This window comes from Octopus sinensis, unplaced genomic scaffold (genome assembly GCF_006345805.1).
Source record: "Octopus sinensis unplaced genomic scaffold, ASM634580v1 Contig11667, whole genome shotgun sequence".
Taxonomy (NCBI): domain Eukaryota; kingdom Metazoa; phylum Mollusca; class Cephalopoda; order Octopoda; family Octopodidae; genus Octopus; species Octopus sinensis.
The window spans coordinates 333522-353995 of record NW_021832430.1 but is presented as its reverse complement, the minus strand read 5'-3'; the positions used below and the strand labels follow the sequence as shown (position 1 = coordinate 353995).

Here is a 20474-nt window from a genome sequence, read left to right as displayed (position 1 = left end):
TTTTTTATTTTTATAAAATGCTATGATAATATTGATTTATCTATACGCACACTATTTGCTTTTTATTTCGATAAATGCGGCAAAATTACAATGAAACTTATTATTCTATCATTAATTTTTTTATTGAATCATTCATCAATATCAGTTATTTGTTGTTTTCTAAATTAATTTAGTTCGCTTATATGGATTCGGAAGATGAAATTATTAAAATAGTTCAGCCAACAATTGCTCTTGATAAACCAATAGAAAAAAGAGAAATTTACAATACTTTATTTTCTAACAATATCTAAATATTTGTAGTTTCATTAAAAAATGTATTTGAGCAATTTAAATATTTACATCTGCTATCTCAAACAGATCGTCAGGTAGACACATCTGGTCAAAATTTTTGTTAATCAAGCTTAAAAATAGACATAATTTTTACAGCATTCTTCTACTTACAGTTTCGCACGAAGAGGATGATGATTTAACAAAATAATCACTTATAACGAATTGGAATTGAATAATGTCTTTTATAATATAAAATTATTTTTAATTCAATGGAGTACAAGTGACACACAATTAATACATTTCATATTCTGTAGTAAAATTTTGACTTTTCAATGTGAATATTGAAAATTATCAGAGAAGATATCAAATCTGTTTTTGAAAGACTTTAGAAAGCACGAAAATAGATATCAGCACCTACTTGCACATGTAGAGGAAAAAACCGTTATCTCAGAAGGACACAAGTCATCGTGTCACATAGTAAGGACAAAGAAGACTGTTATGGTAAGTTTTAAAATACCTAAATATTACTGTTTTCCTTTATGAAGACGAATTATTAATTTGGTTATTTTAGAAAGAACAATTTCATTAGAATAGTTAACTATTAAATTAGTCTTCGTCCTCCTCTTCTTCTTCCTCCTCTTCCTCAAGTTCATCAATTGCTTCTTCTGCTTCTTGCTGAGCGGCACGGAAAGCGGCTTCTTCTTCTACTGTTGGGTCTTCGATTTCACTAATTTCAGGTCCTATCTGGAACTCTTCCATAATTGGTGGTAGAGGAGGCGGGGAATAATTCTGAGATGAGTATTTATGTCCATATCCAATGTATATATTTCCAAATTTTCTGGAATAATAATCAAATTGAATACTTTCCTGCCCCATAGCTGACAGCACCGGGCCAAAGATTGGAATGGATTGAAGCAATCGAAAACTGAGGTAAAAAGTTGACATGCAATCTTGAGGACCACGCTTGCATCATATCAATATCAGCATCTTCAGATAACGGGGTCAATATGGGGGGTCCGACTTCCGGTTCTTGCTCTTCAATTTCCTCTGCCTCCTCTTCTTCATTTTCCTCGTCATCATTTTCTTCCGCCTTTTGAACAGGATTCCACCAAACGGTCCTCCCCTTAGGATTTAGACATTATTCCAACCTGAGGAAGGATATGAGAAACATGATGGACCCAGTTTGCCATCGTCTTGTCGATCAGTTCAATTGCAGGGATCCCCTCAAAGTCTTGATTCTCGATAAAATTTTCACGTGCTTAATTCAAATTAGACTTTAAGATACCTCCAGTTTCTTCCTCTTCCTCTTCCTCCTCTTCAAAATGGTAAAATCCGAGCGGAGAGATCATTGTTCCTGCAGTGATCCGTGCTATTTGGGCTCGGAGATACTCAGCCTCATTCCCAGGGAACTCAGGATATGAAACGACCGGGCTGTTGAGAGTTCCACTGAAATATTTTTGTATTTTGCGTGAAATTTGGATTTGTTCAGGGGTCACATTCGGTAGTTTGGACCACCTTTTTCCAGCTTAACAAATAAATGGAAAATATGAGAAATACGGTCATTGCAGACAAAATATGTTTTTTTGTTGACCCCCGTCCTGGGTAACTCTGCCGGAGGTTTTGGTAGAGGTTTATATTGAGACTTTGGAGGCTCATCTTCCGCCTTTTCTTCTACAAAATAACTAGACGTGGGCACCTTCGGAGTTTTCCTCGTTTTCTTCAGCCCTAACACTTTCCAATTCGAATTCCTGTATAAACGTAAAAAAATAATACTTCTTCCTCTTCTTCTTCACCTTCCTTAAACTCGGCTTCGGCAATGTAATAGTTTTGTTCCAGACCAAATATTTTCCCCCAAAAAGTTGCCGATCGGAGAGGATATTCTTCCGTCAGTTTTTTCATGGCTAAACAAATTTTTGTAGATTCTTCCCGCCCAAAGCCAACTCCGATTTGTTCAAAGTAGTAGAAAGACTCCATCAGGTTGTTCAAAATGGATTCGGAATCTTCATCGGGCTCAACCTCGTCATCTTCCTAAAATAACGTATTTTTCAAGCCTTAAAGAGTGGCAACTGCACTTCTGCCAGAGCAACTTCACTCGATCGATCAATTTTATCAATGATTGAATCGGTCTCAGGTCGGAATTTGCTTTTCTTGATTTTTCTGCTCAAATCTTCAAGAAGGTCAACGGCATCGTCAATTCTTTCGTGGAGAACTTTGGTGACAATTGCAGATAAGTGATCGTATCTAGTCATGTTTGCAAGTAATTTAGATTACAAGTTTGCTCCATTTTTTGATGAACTTTTTTGCAAAAACGATTTGGCTTTGGCAAATTTCTCAGCTTGACGTAAAGTATAGTTTTCTTTAGAGACGCTCATTTCTTTAGTAATAATTGTTATGGATACAATTATTACAAAAAATATTTTATATTACAAAAATAATTTCATTATTTCTTATTTTTTATAATTAAAAACTAAAGTTTCATGGAAATTTGTTAATTCATTAAAAATTAATTAATAAAAATCATTTTTAGGAGTCGACTTGTTCATCCTCGTTTTCAGACTCTTCTTCGCATGGAGTGAGGTTAGACTCAATCAGCTCAGAGACTATTTTGTTGTACTCCCTCTTGTTCTGTGTATAAAGAGTCGCTGCCTGATAATTGGCTGGACTTTGAATAAAGGGGTCGTCCAGGAGAGACTGAATAGACGTCAAAATAGCCCCCACGTCAAAAGTAGGACTCCACTTTGAATTTAAAATATCCAAACAAATGTTCCCGTCGGCATAAACTAAAACTGACTCAACAGCTGTACCGTTAGGGTGAAACATTTTTGTGACAAACTTGACTTTGGGGGGTTTGTTGGGGTATTCTGAAGTAAATGTCAGTTTCAATTTGAATATTCCGTTGACAAATGCAGTATCTTTTGGTCTAAATTTGTCTATGTTGTTTTTACCCACAAATAATGGCGTCCCAAACGTAGAAATCTTGTTCCGTTGGCGTCGCACTTATATCTTGTTTAAAATCGTTTTCGATTCTATTATTTATTAAAGATTTCACATTACCTTGCAAGGTCACGTAAAAGGCGACGCATTGTAGGGTTCATTACGAAGATATAAATTGCGTATTAAATATTATTTTAAATGTATATTAAAATATTTTTTAATTAATATAATAATAATTTGATTATACAGATTTAACCTTAGGATAACGTTTTTTTGCTAAAAGATAGCATTTCAAGTTTTTTTTAATTATTATATTGATAGCAGTCCGGTGTTAATGTTAAAGGTTCATGTGATGTTAGGCCACATTGACAAATTCTGAATAATTTTTCAGAAAAATAAATTTATTTTTGTTATTTAAAATATAAAATAAAATTATTTCAATTTAGCTAATCAATAAAAGATTTAAATACGTTTGTTATTTCAATATCGTGTCCTAATTTATGGATTTATTTTACAAGTCTGAAGCAATTTATATTTTCGGCAAAGTATTTACATAGAAAACAACTAAAAATAGTTTCGAGCAATCCGGACGATAAAAAGGCACGAATGGGCCTTTCTAGCGTTCAACTTTATTTGCAATTCCGGAGCTCTCGTCGTCGCGTTATTCCGAATTGTACATATTCTCAGTTTAAAGTCACCAACAATAGAAAACAAAAATGACATCCGGCTCGCCGTTATGCTCGTTATCAACCTCGGTAGTTTTTTATAATATTTACATAAAGTATTTACCCTCTTCTATTCAGTCAACGGAATATTCCGTGAACGGAAATTCGAATTATACGCCCTTGCATTATCAGTCCTGGTTGTCATAATCTATGTTATAATACACTACATCATCCCCAACAGCACGGACGGTAACTAACCTTGATTACAACAAGCTGCTTATAATCTGGGAAGGTTAATCTCCTGTGCATTGCTGGGACCTTTCATAATCGTGATGGCAGTTTGGATTCCGCGGAAATTTGGCAAGTTCGCCTTTACCACGATTGGAGCAATGAAAGAGCGAATAAGTTGTTTTGTCTTTACTAATCAATAGAAGCCTACCAAATTCTCGATTCCTTTAATTCACTTCTCAATATGGACTTACAGTTGACGGTTTCAATAATTTTAGAGTTTTAGCTTAATGTCCTCGTCCTCATGTACGACATATCAGACCAGAATAGACTGTTCTCGATCACTGCGATCAGTGCTGGCCTTATAATAAACTTTGGCGTCTACTTGTCTGGATTTTTAGCTGTTTTTTACTTTAAGGGATTTAATTTGGAATTAGATTCGATTTGAGAGTAGAAAATGTTTATATGTCTTGTTTTCACTCGCCTACCTCGAGTTCGGGTATCTAATATACGCAGCTGTATGATTTGCTCATTTTTGAGATGTAGGTGGCTTACTACAATGTTCCTGGGACCAAGTATATTTATATTTCATACGTAATTCTTGTTGTAATGGCACTGCTCTTCAGAGTGATCCTCATTGTGCACGCTGTGTTTGTTATCAAATCGTTTGGCTTACAAATAAAGGATATTTGTAATTATTTAATGTGAAATAATAGTGTTTGGGGAATACGTCAAGCTTTGCTCTGAATCTAACGAAGGTTTTTGTGCTCAAAGTATTTACTAGATTTTGCCAGTACGGACAGTTCCCAGCCGTAGATACATCATTTACAGATATAATATTTTGATTATTTATGGATCTATGAATTTTAATATGAACCGCCTACTATTAGTTTATAGTTAGGGCATTTTTATAAATGTGCTTAATTTAAGTAAGCTTAATAAATAAAAAAAAACACAAATTTCTAGTTTTCTACGTTGTTTCAAAAATATTAAAGCCCATTAAGTGAATTTCTTTCTTTTTTAAATTTCTTCTAATTATTTTGCGGCTTCACAGAAAACAATACATTTTTTATTGAATTAAATATTTTCATTATTTATTATTACAGTCTAACCTCTTTTTGGGGCATCTAGGGTCGCCCCAATAAGGGGTTGCACACATTTATTTAAATGAGTAAATGATCGATTTCGTGTATAAAATATTTTGTATTCTAACTCTTGTTTTAAATAAAATGATTTTTAGTGCTTTGGCACAATATTTATCTTTCCTTATTTTGTTTTTAATTTTTGTGATTGTGCTTCCTCAAGTGTATTGGACGTCTCAAGACCTTGAGAACACACAATCCTCTGGAGACGAGATGGCTCCTCCAGAACGTGTCCCAAGCAATAGTGAGGGGAAACAGGATCGCCATCAGTTCTTCTTCTTTACATACATTGATATAAATTGAAAAAAATTTTTGTGATTTATTTTTAAAAATTTCCAAGGAATACTAATTTTTTAAACAAAGATTATTTGGAATACGTTGTTACTTTGGAAATTTAGCCGATCGTGACAAAAATAAAAATTGAATTGTGTATATAAAGGAATTTAAAATTTAGTTTTCCTTGAAAATTTTTAACAAAAAATCACAAACATTTAAATAAACATACATTTTCAAGTGTCACGTTTTTTTTGAACAGACAGTACATCATTATAGTATTCTGTGTCACCGGTTTTTGCTGGGCACCCGGCATCTCCTTGGACCGCCCTAAAAATCGACTAAATCGCTTTATCTATATCTAAAATTATTAAATAGTTAAAGTTTAACCCTAAAATGCAGATAGATTCCAATTTACTGAAATTTCTTTCTTGTACAAAACCAACATACTCCAACATTCGTTATTAACGCCGTTGAACTTTAAATATTTAATTGCTATTTGGATTACCAGTCGAAAAAAATTAAAACTATTTATATTTTTTTAAATAAAAATTACATAAAAAAACACAAAAAGTATTATTCCGTGATAAAAATACATTTTTATTTTTGTCGCGTGATAAAATCTCAACTTTATCCCAAAAGCTAACCTAACTTCAACCTTCTCCCTAACCCTAACCTTATCCCTAACCCCAACCTTATCCCTAACCCTAACCTTATCCCTAACCTTATCCCTATCCCTAACCCCAAAATATCCTTAACCCTTATTTTAACACAAGCCTTATTTTTTATAAACAAAAACATTACTCAATTTTATAAAGTCTCGCGATATTTGTCCCTTTTACGACAAATCCTTCTTCATCTTGAATATCAAAATTTATATTTTCTTTGGCAATAACTTTATATTTTTTCGTATCAATTTGATCATATAATGGATAATTTCTATTTTTAGCATCAATATCTTGCCGTAATAGAACATTATCCCCCACCTTAATCCGCATTATAACACGTGATAAACAACCTTTTCGTCGAATTTACATTTCCGTTTGTTTTTCATTAATTTTTTGGACTATAAATAAATTTTAATGTTTTTACCTGACAAAAGACGCAGTTATTGATAACTTGCAATATTTCAGAACGACTAACACCATAGATCCTTGTCTTCAGATGACTAATCATTCGATCTCTTCCAAAATGATTAGAATTATGCTCGGACTATTTTTAGATGATACAACCAATACTTCAATCATTAGTAATTTTAGTTCTGCGTCTTCAATACAAAAAAATCGTAGTTTTAGGCCATTTCTTCGTATATAAGCTTTTCCATCAGCAAAAGAAAAGGTTTCTGCATGTTGTTTGACTTTATATCTCTCCTTCTTGTCGAAAACTTCATCCAAATTCTGGGATTCTTTGTATTTTTTGATTTTTGACAAAGTATCTTTAGTTAAAACCAGTAGACCCATTTTTCACGTGCCAATTTAGGAGGAGTTTGAGAGCTTTTGGGTTAATTACTCCACTGGTTTTGAAAGCCTGGGGGTCGAAGCAACAATTGTCGACTGAGGAAGCATTCTTTGCGATTTTTTAGCTTTAACAAGAGCGGAGATAGATCCAGGGCAAGAAGCAAACTCTATGAGCGATGATGAGGAAAACGAGTCGGCACGGGTTTACATCCCATATGAGGGCAAATCCCATCTAGGAATGGGAAAAATGTAGACTTGCCAGGACTTTTTCCATCACCACGATCTAACCCAACTGGTTTTAGTACTGAAGGAAATCCACTGACGTTAACAAATAGTTTTGCATTTGGAAACTGCTTGCTGTTCGTTCAATTGCGTGTAACAGACTCCTTATACTTGGATCCGAAGTGGAAATCTTTTTCGAATCTACACAGATGTGGTCAGAAGTTGATATTATCAGAGTTACACGTCGAAAATTTGTGCAAATAGATAGAAGATCCGCGATTAACCTTAAGACAGATGTCAAAAAACTAGACAGCGAATATATGATTAAAGTTGCTTGTTAAGAATTCATAAATATCTTCAAAATCAGACATTACCTTAAAAAAATTTATCCTATTTCTAATTCAATAAACAACGATTTCTAAAAGCAAAGTAAAAAAGGTGTTGTAACCAGGATAAGTATAATTTGATTTCCCGTATGCATAATGTATTGAAAACATCTTATGATTAGAATTTAGGCCTATTAAATATTTCAATGCTATATCTTTTTAATTGCTTTTGAATGTTTTTAATGGCAAGAAAAAAATTGGTCATAGAAAAATAAATTTTACATTGAATCTATTTGTGCTTTAGAAAAGCCAGGTTTACTCTTAAAGAAATAAAAAGGAAACTAATACTTAATACAATGGAGTAGTGGAAGCCTGCTGTTTTGAGAGACCGGCGGATGATCTGATTCTTGTTCAACTTTTTGTAATTGAACGTATATTTTGCTCTAAAGTGAAAGTAGTACTTATCTCGATGGTATTTCGATTAAGTTATTCAAAAATTAATAATTCGACAATTCAATTCACATAAAGGAAATGAACATTTACCCTTTAACAAAACTCTATTCCAGAGCTTAAAAATGAAGAAGTTGTAAAAATCAATGTGTCTGGCTCAAAAAGATATTCAAAATCATTATTTTAAAACTTGGAAAGATCAACAAATCCACGTAGAAATTTCTGGAAAATTAGACCTTTTTTCAAAAAAACTACTTGTAGTGGTTCCTGCAAAACTTTCTGAAATATACAATATATTCACTACTCTCGATAATTCTAAAAGAATTCGTTTGTAAAAATATATTTTTAATTTACAAATAAATAGATTATCTAAAACGTGTAACATTGCTTTGTGTTGTAGTTATATATTAGAATACATACCTTTATTAATACCCAAAATAGACTTTGACTGACAAATGGACAGCTCTGCTTTCTCCGAACAAGTAAAACAAGTAATGAAACAAACTGGATGTACAGAAGCAACAGCAATTAACTCCCTTAACAACAATCAGCAGATGGTTTCCAAAGCCATATCCGCCATAAGAGAGGGCACTGTATGCCAAGTTCCTCTAATTTGATAAGACACAATGGCAAGAATACGGAAAAAAGAAGGCCAAGCCCACAAGCGAACTTCAAACAGAGCAGGTGCCTACAAAAGTAGTCCGTGTGGCCACTCAAAGACCTCCACCTACGAATCAAATGCCAAAGAATACTCAAATGAGACAAAAAAGACAAGATGACGACACTAAGGTGACTTCGAGGATATATTTAAGCTCGATGGACTCGTATTTACACCATCAAATAGGAGAGAGGAGGGAGAATATGTTGTTCCGGAGGCTTATAGACTCAAAAAACGGCAAAAGTTGGGTGTAACGATTTGATGTTGTATAGAGATGAGTTTTCCTCTGATGACTTTGATGTTTCCGACATCTCTGACATTGAGTTGGAGATCACCACGTCGATTCAACCGAAGAATGTTTCTACCAACATTAAAGTATTTTATATTAATTTAAAATTATTAATATTTAAATAAATTATTTTCTAGTTTAAAAACAATGAAAAAGCTTCTTGTGTTGAATTTGTAAATGAGGTAGATTTTATTATGTGAATTAGAAGGATGTAAAGTGCACAGCCTCGATTGTGTATGACAGCAATGCGAGGGTGGCAACCCAACATTGTTCGGCGGGCTTTTCTAAGGGTATGACGTGATGACTGTATTTGTCAGAGGAAGGGTTGTTGCCATTCCAGTGGTCGCCGGAATATTGCACTCAGGTCACATTTGGTGCGAAATGTAACATCCCTGAACAGTGGAGAGTGTTATTTGGAGGGAAGACTGAAGAGGTGTGATTGGTGGTATATTGGATAGGTTATTAATGAACCGCATAAACCAAATAAGGATCTTCAAAGGCAGGTTTATATAAACTGAGTGTTCATTTCTGTCTGTTTTGTCTCATTAATAATATGTTTTGGTTTTTTATTGTGGGTGTTGTTTTGGGTTTGTAGTCATTTGGGTTGATTTAATGTTTTATGAAAAATTATGTTTATGTGCTGACTTTTATGTTTTAGTTCCCGTAATTACATAACGATATTATTTCTATAAAGATTTGACAGAAATCATAAATACTGGGGGATCGGGATGTCTGCTCTGTCTGTTGTTTTATTAGTGTCAATTTCAAAAATTCCGTTATTCGATTTATCAAAAACTAGAAAAATTCTTGATCGCCGATACGCCTTCCCATGTAATTATTACCAAAACTTGCGTCAAGTAAAATTTTTTTGTTAAATTTTATGACTTGGTCTTTCAAACGGAACTTCAATTTATTAAGTTACAAATTTCGTAACAAAACTTCTCAATTGACTAAATTTTTTTAATGAAAATAGATATAATTAAAAGTTAGCACAGCCGAATTATATAGCACACTTGTTCAATCCATTTTTTAAAAATACAAAATAGTTTAAGTAGTTCAATCTGTAAAATAGAAATATCACCTGCGTAAATAGTCATCTCTAGTTAGGATGATCCACTTGAGGAATTTCATATATCACACAATTAAATAAAAGTGGACTGATGACAGATCCACGTGGAACTCCTCTCTTGGACAAAATTCTTTGGAACAATTAATTTCCGACCCGTACAAACGATCCTCTTCACGAGAGGAGGCTCCTTATCCAAACTAGGGCTGTCTTTCCAACGTTAAAATTATATAAAGTTCGTAATAGCCAGGCATGGCAGGCGCTATCAAATGCTTTTGACATGTCTAGACATGCGGTTGTAAGATATTCTTTTTTCCTTTGTGCTGTAAGTATAGCCTCCTTTATCCCTGAAAAACAATTTTCAGCATTTTTGTTACTCCAAAATTCCCATTGCTCTTGCAAAAAATACTCTTTATCTTCAATATAAGTTGACAATTTTTAAAAACAATTTTTTCCATGATTTTTTGGATAGAATATTTAAGGCTGATTTGTCGGTACTTTTGCATTTCATCCTGCACGAAAATAGCCACTTTAATGAATTAATGCAAATGTTTATGAATATTAGATCGAAAATTTAAAAAATTGAACTATGCCGATTTTATAAATTTTATTTTTAAAAAAATTTGAATTTTTTATAGGCTTAGTGGTGTCAAAACAATACCGACAAAATTAAATCTGAGCTATTAACGACCACCTGTCTAAAAAGACACAGTTGTTGGTTAATAAAGATGCTTATCATCATTCCCTCAGTGAAAAAATCTTTATTACAACAAAAAAGGTCAGCTGTTACTACGAAGCGTGATATTCGGGGGACAAAATTTGACAATGGCATCTATTAGCTCATCGAAGGAGTTGTCTAAATGGCTCACTTGAACTATATGTTCGACACCCACTTTTATGGCACACCCATGTTGTATTCTCCCGCTGTTGGAGAAGGGTCATAAAATGTCTGTTTTGACATTTTTTTCTTTGGGAAAGATTCCAACCTCTTGAAGGAAGGCAACTGACTCCATTTCAGTACGGGGAAGTTCATAGTCCTTCAGTTTTGCAAATTTTCGCATGACAACTGTATCATTCATCTCCACAAGCCGGTTAAAAATTCAAATTTTTTTAAAAATAAAATTTACAAAATCGGCATAGTTCAATTTTTTAAATTTTCGATTTAATATTCATAAAAATTTTCATTAATTCATTTAGTGGCTATTTTCGTGCAGGATGAAATGCAAAAGTACCGATTTGTCTTTAATTTGCAGAATCAGAACTCGGTTTTCTTTTCTTCGAAATCATGCAAAAAATTGTCCTCTTCCATGCTTGAGGAACATTTCCAATAGGGGTTTTATTTTACTGAAAATCGTCGTATTTTACAGGAATGGCAAAAATATTTCTCCAAAGCAAAGTTTTCTACAAAAAGAAAGTTTCCCAGCTACTTAGTTTTCCAAAATTCGAGGTCGCACTGTACTCTCAGACTCTTGATTTTCGTCTCGTTAACGATAAATAAATTCATCCGAACTGTGCTTTAAAAGAAAATAAACGATAAATAAATTCATCCGCTTTTGAGGAGAGCGGGCATTAACCAGAGTAATCCTGGTTACATTTGATTTATTTGGTGACTGCTTCCCTCTTTTAGGAGAGCCACCAAATCAAATAAAAACCTGGCATCTTTTTTACTTTGGTCACATCATTAATAGATCTTTTGAGCTTACTGATTAAATCAGCTTGAGGTCGACCAAACATTTACCCAGCTCCTGAAGCCGACAAAGTTTGCATCGTCTGTCTCGGGCCAGCGTTAGTCAATTAGGGAGTTCACAAATTCTGCATTAATCATCTGCCCGCCCTTCTAAGCAAAGCCTATGACACATGACCGTAATGAGGCCTACCACCTCCCAAAGTAGGTCTGTATCGGGTGTCCAGGATAGTTAATGGTAGAGGATTCAAAAAATGACGCACACATCAGCCCGACATATAACGTAGGAGCGCAAGAAGATTATAGAGATTAAGACCGCCACCTTCAATTGTAGGACAATATTGGTGTCCAAATTAGTTACGTATGGATTTGCCGTTGTCAAGTCGCAGATTAGCAGAATCGTAATAACTCTAATATCTGACAGTCCAATCCGAGCTTTTGGGCACAGGTAGCTTGTTGAAATCGAACACAAGCCCTTAAAACGAACTTGAATAGAGTGCAATTACAGATTTTGAAAAACACTTAACCACTTATAAGAGAATTAGAACAATTATTAACACACTTGCCCACCAATTGACAGCGAGTTTAGAACAATTTACGTAGAAATATTAATTATTTATTCAAAAGTGTGTGTTACAGTTAGCTAATCAGGATTCCGAATATCAATAGATTTTTTTGTAAAATATTGATGTTCTTGTCCCAACTTTAGCACCATGATGCCAAGGTACATCATTGAGCTGTATCCGTGAATAATGATAGTTCCACATCTTTTTGATTTTGAAATTCAGTAGAAACTCTTCAGACTGTCGGCAAGAAACTTGTGCATTTTTGATAGATTTTATGTTGCATAACGTGTTGAAAATCTTCATAGCTCCGATCGAAGGATTATTGGTTTTAAGCACAACAGTAATGTTGCTTCCCAAATTATTTCATATGATAAATGCTTCTTTTTTGTCTTTATTATTATTTATGTTCACTTTTGAAAACGGACATCCAACAGAGTTTTCCAACAAAAAAATACATCATTTATTCAATTATTAACTAAAAGACACAACAGATAAGAATAATTATATTTAAAGCTTAAAACGCCAAGAAAAACTGACATAAATTAAACAAGCGAAAGTTAGAAACCGAAATGAGACAATACTAAGTAAATGATGTTACAAATATGCCACGACCAGCATCACTGTGAATGTCGGAATTAAAAAACAAATGTTGGAATTTTGATTTCCTTGAATATTTATTGCAAACATAACCTTTTTTAAAGGAATTATCAAAGAATTTTTGTATATCACCGAAAGCATTCTATATTTATAAAACTGCCAAATAAATACATTAATGTCAGAACCGACGTTGGCTGCTAAATAAAATATTATTTATCTTATTTAATACAATAGATTAAGTGCAGAATTATTAACATAGTCAAAGACAACATTCAAATATTCGCGTAAAATCAGAATATATGCGAATATTCGGAACGAAGATTTTAATTTTTTAAAAACGTAGATTGGCAAATTTTTCATCATCTGCTTAATTAATAAGTTAATTTATTTTATAGCATTTTAAAGCACTTTGCATCGCATGATCAACTGCCCAGTTATAAGGCATTTAACCAAATTCTTGAACTTGACAGGTCTATTTGTGTTTTTAATTTTGAAATCGAACTCATTTTAATTTCGCACAAAGGTATATGTATATGCGTTTCTTTGAGATCCCGGTCGCTAACTTGAAAGAAAACTTGGCGATCCCTGTCACAAAGATTCTCACTTAATAAATTAAATTATGTTATTTTATAGAGAAACTTCCAAAGAGTAATTTTTGCTGCGCAGGTATTTAGAAACAGTATGCTGTCACATGGGCCACGCGATACCTATGGGCAGCCTGTTACATTAACCTTCAACTAAGATTAACTTCATTTTATTAAAACCACAAACTAAGATTAACTGACACTTGACACTTAATTAGCTATTTTGAAGAACTCTGCTATTTTTTAGTCCATTATTATTATTATCGGCAACTTCCGTAGAAACATAATAGTTATATTTCCACACGTACGGCACTTGAAACGATTTGAAGGACACTGATTCTATCGGGAACACTCCAGCACCGAAATATCCCACGTGTAAGCTTCCTGTGTACGGCAAACCCCTGTCCATAGTGCCTTGATGTCGATGGCAGTAAAATAAGCCTGTAGTCCCCATGTAACTCATCCAATCCAGTTTGTACTTTGGTCTCCTGCAGACATCCATTTTTTAGTCTAATCATTAGTAAAGTCAATATTTCTCCTTTTAAATTTTTTATATATTAAATTAAAATATTTGAAACTAAATCAACGCAATTATTCGATAAAATATTAATTATTTTTTGACTCCTCTATGAGATATTCATAGAATACAGCTGAAATACATCATAAGAATCTTTTGGCCAAAACGCATATCAAACCAGCATCTCTACTCCAAGTACAATGTATATCCGTTGGACGAAGAAATAAGAAGTAATAGATGGGGCTTATTCGGTCACATTCTAAGAATGGACAGGAAAAATCCTGCAAATCTCGCAATGCAATGGAACACCACTACGCTCCTCATCCGGGAACGACCTTCCGAGGAAGACCACGAATTACTCTAGCAACCATTCTGCATCAAGACCTAACTTTGATTGGAAAAGAGTTGAAATCAGCAGACGATATCGAGCACCTGAAGGAATTATCGAGGAACAGAGAGACTTGAAAGCAATTAACAAAACTCATCCAGGAGAGGGTGGCTCAAGCGAGATAACTTTACTAACGTTATTTTGCGGTGTGCTTATTAATAAATAATAATTAATGAGAAATTCTATAATTTCATTCATTTCAGTATAACTATGATTAATAAATTCCGTTTGTTTTATCGAATCAAGAATTTTAAGCGTTACAATCATTTTATCGTAATTATTAATTTTTATATATGTTTCTCGCATTTGATTTTCACAAGTAATCCATTTGGCATGCTTAAAACAATTGGCAATTGTTTGTTGTGTAACATTTTTCCACCCAAAATACGTAAACATAAGGCCATTTTTTAAATTCAGCTTTTTGACAAGCACTTTTTAAAGGGATACTTTTGTAGAATATTCCTGTTAAGATCAGCAATGTCAAACATGCGCAATGTAATTTCCGCGTATAATTGTTAAAAAATACGCTAAAACAATCCCCTGGTCTCTCTGGAGTCTCAAGTTCTTTTTGAGACAATAAACGACAAAAGAAATCAATTCACAGGCCTTCACTCCGAGAAAATGGTTATATTTTTGTCTGTTAATAATAATTTATTTCGTTGACTAGAAAAATTTTTTTACCAGAATTAAAAATTTTCTTAGAATTTGATTTTTAATCAAATCAATGCGATATCAAATTTAGATGCTAGCTAGAATAAGTGGCTGAAAAAGTAGTCAAGAGCCTAGGGATCAGCTCAACGACGCTACGCTGCGTATTGAATGGCAGTTTCCGCGAAGCACGGCGACCGAGATTTGCTGAAACAGCTAGCTCGTCTCTCTAAGGTCGTTTGTTTTCGAGGAGATTCTCTTACTAATGTCAGTGAGGAATTGAGTCGCGGCCTTGGCGACAATTCCTGAGGTTTTGAAGGCAAAGAAGCAAACTCAAAAGAGTTCAGAATACACAGGTATTTTGTCCTCTTTTTTTCCTCCTGACCACTGCCGGAGCCTGGGTTGCTGCAAGTCTTGAGTAGCATCATTGCCGAAAAAGAGTCGACGCAGATGACGTCTTCTTCTCAGAAAGAAAGGGTCGTCATCTCGTTGGAACGCTTGCCGTCGCTCCGGAAAAGGCAACGCTCTGGAGTGTAAGGGAAACCAGCCGACTCTAGACTCCTCCTGACAGCGCTATCAAGTTGAGTGTGGCTAGGAATTCTACTGGCACTCTTCTTAAACAACAATGTGTGCAAGCCGTTAGACAAAATTGTGGACCCACACCGGTAAGGGTGGGATTAACAGATGTTAAAGCCCAAGCGTAAACAGATACACATTCGTAAGGACTCATCATCCAGTATTAATCTCGTGGTGAGGATAGGGAGTGTTTTGAGCCAGTCTCCCGTATGCGGCTGACAAGCGCAGTTTCGTGAGGCCAGTTGGAGTTTTTCTGACTTTGAACGAAATTTGCGTAATTTATTTAGGCAGATTTCGTTCCAGCCCCTTTGGACTGAAGGAATCGCAAGAAAATCAAGGCCAAGTAGGCACCAAGCACAGGAAGCAGAGTGTAGTCCGAAAACTCGTTAAGTTCGAGGGAATTCTTGGAAGCCGACGTGGAAGAAAGATGGCAAGGCACGAGCAGGTTTGTAAATGAGTGGATCCCGATCCCCCTGAAACATGTGAGTAGGCTGGCATGAGTAAAACCGTCATCAGTGATCCTTGAATTGAAATGGAATGTTAAGAATTCGTGGACGAGATTGTCGATTCTTGATAATGAATCAGCGGCAACAAAACAGGGAAGATCAGAGAATGTAGGTCAGTCTGGGACCGAAAAAAAGTTCTTTAATAGGAAAAACGCCAGATGTGAGCCAAGCTTACGGATCCGATAAGTAAGGAGTTTGGTTTCGGCCCATTTAGACGATAAGGCTTTTACTATGCCATCGGCGGAAATGAGAGAACTTAAGATATCTAGATCGCTGGTAGACGTAATCCTTAACCCATCAATCAGGCTGCAAAGAGATAAGAATGTGTGGCAGAGAGCGGCGGGGACAATACAAATATCGGCGGGTTTGCATTTGCCGCTGTTTAGAGATAGTCAGCTCTTTGAAAAACTGGAAGTGATTTTGTTTATGTCTTTCATAACGACTTCGGTGTGTTCACTAATCGTAAAGTCATCCAAGTACCAAAAGTTAACACTGGACGATACGTTCAGTCTAATATGGTCAACAAAGAGGACAAACCCTGCTGAATACCGCATTCTGACATGATAATTAGGTTTTCTTAGAATTTCGCATTCAAAATTCGTGTTATCTTTTTAGCAGCATATAAAAATGGTCTAGAAAATCAACATCAGAAATAAATATTTTTGTCAAATTCTGGTTTAGGTTTCAAAATAAATTTGCTGAAAAGCTATACATGATTGGAATAACCATGTTTTAAAATTAAAGATGCTAAAGAAAGCTGACATAAATTAAACAAATGAGAATTTTAAAAGGAAACAACCAATATTAAATTAATTCAGTCAAAATAGGCAACCATTAGGACTACTGTCAGTGTCGGAATTAGGAAACCGATGTTGAATTTTTGATTTCCTGAATATTTATTACATACTACCTTTTGTGACATCATTACCAAAAGCGTCCTTTACTTTGTCGAAGGCCTTCTATAACTAGAAAACCATAAAAGCAATACATTAACTTCGGTCTCTAAATAGACTGAAGGCAGTATCGTGCAGATTATCAAGACCAAGAAAAACATTTATATTTTGCGCAAATTCAAAATATAAATACAAAAATAACGGACTAATTGAACACGTTGCCACTGCATGAATCGCTCAATCACGTTGTAAAAAGGTAAAAAAATAACAAGTTTGAAAGATTCTGTGCTTTTGTTCCTGTCCTAGAATAAAGCGATAATCAATTTAGTGTTTCAGTCATTCGTATTGGCACGCCAGTTCCAGTGGAAGGAATCAAAAGATGCCTCCGTTATAGAGGCGAAAGTGAACGCAAAACATGTCGAAAAAGTGATAGTCTTTTTTGAGTTTCGAGACACTAGGCTGAGGCCAGGAATTCTCGCGGAAAAAGACAATTAATTGTAGAAAATTTATTATAAATCTAGATTTTTTAAAATTCTGTTTCAGTTAATAGATCATCGCTTATTTCTGTCGAGCTTTCTAGGTCAACCTCTTGAATCATCGTTGCACTGTCTTCCACGTACTTTTAAACCTACTCTAATGTGACTACTCTTTTGAAAAAGGCGTCCTTTCTTTGGACACAGCTCGGGGACACAAAGACCTCCAGGTTTCATAAGGACCATACAGCAGCACTTCTTAAAGAGGTTCAAACCCAAGGGTCAGAAACTTACTAAGCAAAATTATTTTCTCCAATAAAACAAAATTCAAGTTATTTTCATCAAATAAAAGAAATAGTGTTAGATATTTTTACGGTGAAAGATTTTGTTTGGCGAACATTATACCCGCGATAAATTTAGGGGTGGAAGTGTTCTAGCCGGTGGCTGTATTTTGTCTAAAGGAGTAAGCCGGCTCGTTTTTATTGATGGGATTATGACGGCTGCAAATTATGTTTAAATCTTAGAACAAAATTTTTCTTCTACACATGCCACGAGCACCCTTGTCCAAGAGATTCTCCAACCAGTTACCGAATCTCCTATGGACTCGGAGTCAGTCGCCGCAGAAAGTTGCTGGCTTGGGATGCCTCTTGTGCTTCCGCAGAATACACACACAGGACTCCGTTCATCCCCGTATTTCTTGGAATTCGACTTGTTGTCTGACCTGGATTTTATTATCTGGAAGTCTGTCAAGAAATTACTCAATGTTAACTTCTCTGGAGACAAACTTAGTTGTGCAATGTTATCTCTACGATTCGGTGGTATCCGCTCGAAAATTTCAATCAAATAGACAACTTTGACAATAAAGTTATCATTTTGAACAATTCTGCATCTTCAATATCATTTTCATAAAGAAACTATGCAACCTGATCTTTTAGTTAAAACACCATTCGAATGAGTTTTACATGAGATGGCCAACCTACCTCACATTAGTTGTTGTTGTGTAACCCCGATCTTACATTAGATTATGAGACCAGCAGCTTGCAGAAACAACAGCGCCCTCCCAGGTTGCTCCCAATAGGACCTCCGGGGAATGAATGACAATTTTTTGCCGAGCGAAAGAAGACCAGGACAGCGGTATAGATGGGCAGTTATGTGTTCGTGAGCACACCAAATGGGACAAAAGGGGGAGATCGAGATGTCCATTTTATGTGCGTAGTGGTTTAATGAGGCGTGAGACGGTAGTCGTCCGAGGAAGCTCTTTTGTAATTCGCATAACAACGCCGTTGAATGTTGATGTTGGATTTTAGGGCATTCTCAATAAATTGAATCAATTGATTTAATGAATAAGGAGTTAAAATTGAAAAATTTCTCTCTTAGATGCTATCTGATGAATTAGCACAGCTTGGATAGATGTGAAATCAAAGACAATCTCCCTCTGGTTTAATAAGTGTGGCATTAAAGTCAAAATATATGATACAAAAGACAACCCTGAAAACAATTTACTGTTCATATCCCTCATAAATAGACTAGTCAATGATCCAATTACAGAAAAAGAATTGCTCAACTTAGACTTGAAACTACGTACTGGAAATTCCAAAGATTGGAATCATCCTTAGTCGAGCAATACCAGACGGTCTCAGCTTCTGAGGATAATGACAGTGACTCAGATTCTGATAAGCAAACAGACCCAAACTAAACCAAATCTGTCATTTTGGATGTACTCAAGATTCTGCATTACTCGATACAGTCAACAAACTGATATATCTGAACAATAAAGCGATTGCTGAATCGAAGCTAAATACAAAGAAATTTCAACTTAGACTTATTGGCAGATTTTTATTAATTTCACTGTTTCCCTTTTTTCGTTATAGATAAATTTGACGACTTTTTTTTATCTAACGCGAAACCGAGAGAACTTTTTTTTAATTTATTGCCTCTGACTATGCCTATTCGTCCTGTTAAATACCGGTGCTCAGACGGGTCGCTGGTAACCCTTTCGATTAGTGAGCCAATTCGCAGGAGTAGGCTCCTGTATTCCTAAAGTCTCAACAGCAAGGGGGACAAACACTCTGCCATTCCCAATTCCAGCGTATTTCTCACTCTTTCTCTTCTCAGCACGTTCAGACGGGGCTCCCGGATTTTCGATACTCAATTTGATATTCCGATTGGGAAAGGAGTTCACGCACGTGACGTCCCAAACCAGACACTTTCCTCTCTGAAAAGGAAAGGTGGTCATCCCAGAGAACGAAAACAAGTTATGTGGTTAAGGAAAATGAAATTTAACATAGTCTGTTCGTATTGTTTACTGTTAGTTCAACCAAAGGTTTTTTGTAATAATGAAAAATCCTTTTTAAAAAATGTAGCGAGCAATAGAGGTTTGACTGAATACTATATTTTTGTATTCCTATTTTTTCTTTCTGAAACAACATTAAAGAAAATTAATAGACAAGAAAAGCGAATACTTTTAGGGGCTTTGAATTGAATACAATTTCTGCTTACAATTGTTAAAGAGATACGCTAAAACAACCCTTTGGTCTTTCTAGAGTCTAAAACAATAACCCACAAAAGAAATCAACTGACAGGCCTTCACTCCAAGAAGATAGTTATATTTGTGTCAGTTACCCCCCCTAGCATTCAAGACGTCTGGAATACAGGGGGCTTCCACTCGTGGCCTGCTACAACACATCGGATCACTTACGGAAAGGGTTACCGGCGACTTATCAAGCACCAGAGAGCTAAGCGAATCTCGTTGGCTATAGTCAAAAATAATTCCCTTGCCATATGCCAATAACCAAACTAATCAAATAACCCCTTCATTTTGAATTTTGAATTGTCCCTTCCCTTCATTTTGAATTGTCTTGAATTGTCTTTTCAATCTTGTCTCGCTTGCCTACGGCTCGGAGAGCAGTCTTGTATACGGGAATGAGATCATCCGTTCGGAGACCGGCGTGCAACAGGGTGATCCGCTAGGGCCACTCCTCTTCGCGATGACAATCGATGAGGCAGCTCGCCTTGCTGTCCCTCAATTCAATCTGTGGTATCTTGATGATGCCACATTGGGT

The 20474-nt window shown here is 35.2% G+C and overlaps 3 protein-coding genes across 3 annotated transcripts; 1 reads left to right on the top strand and 2 right to left on the bottom strand.

The window, feature by feature from the left end:
* Window positions 1-1529: 1529 nt before the first annotated feature.
* Window positions 1530-2646, bottom strand: LOC115229062 (radial spoke head protein 4 homolog A-like). Its single transcript, XM_029799487.1, is given in 5 exon segments — window positions 1530-1795; window positions 1828-1987; window positions 2029-2316; window positions 2319-2511; window positions 2542-2646. Coding segments are annotated over 5 exon segments (1008 nt in total). The 5' UTR covers window positions 2643-2646.
* A 147-nt stretch (window positions 2647-2793) lies between these two features.
* LOC118761300 (ubiquitin-conjugating enzyme E2 A-like) lies at window positions 2794-3090 on the bottom strand. Its single transcript, XM_036499090.1, has one exon. The coding sequence runs from the start codon at window positions 3088-3090 to the stop codon at window positions 2794-2796; it is 297 nt and encodes a 98-aa protein (XP_036354983.1).
* A 720-nt stretch (window positions 3091-3810) lies between these two features.
* Window positions 3811-6503, top strand: LOC118761299. The gene is made up of 4 exons (XM_036499089.1): window positions 3811-3877; window positions 3987-4118; window positions 6134-6204; window positions 6462-6503. The coding sequence occupies exons 1-4, from the start codon at window positions 3811-3813 to the stop codon at window positions 6501-6503; spliced, it is 312 nt and encodes a 103-aa protein (XP_036354982.1).
* The last annotated feature ends 13971 nt before the right edge of the window (window positions 6504-20474 follow it).

Excerpts from the sequence above, each read along its gene's own strand:
- LOC118761300 (XM_036499090.1), bottom strand. The coding sequence starts at position 3,090 with ATGTTTCACCCTAACGGTACAGCTGTTGAGTCAGTTTTAGTTTATGCC.
- LOC118761299 (XM_036499089.1), top strand. The coding sequence starts at position 3,811 with ATGGGCCTTTCTAGCGTTCAACTTTATTTGCAATTCCGGAGCTCTCGT. Across the intron at positions 3,878-3,986 it reads TCGTCGCGTTATTCCGAATT|TATTTACCCTCTTCTATTCA; the intron begins GTACATATTCTC and ends ATTTACATAAAG. Across the intron at positions 6,205-6,461 it reads TAACCTTATCCCTAACCCCA|CATCAATATCTTGCCGTAAT; the intron begins ACCTTATCCCTA and ends TTCTATTTTTAG.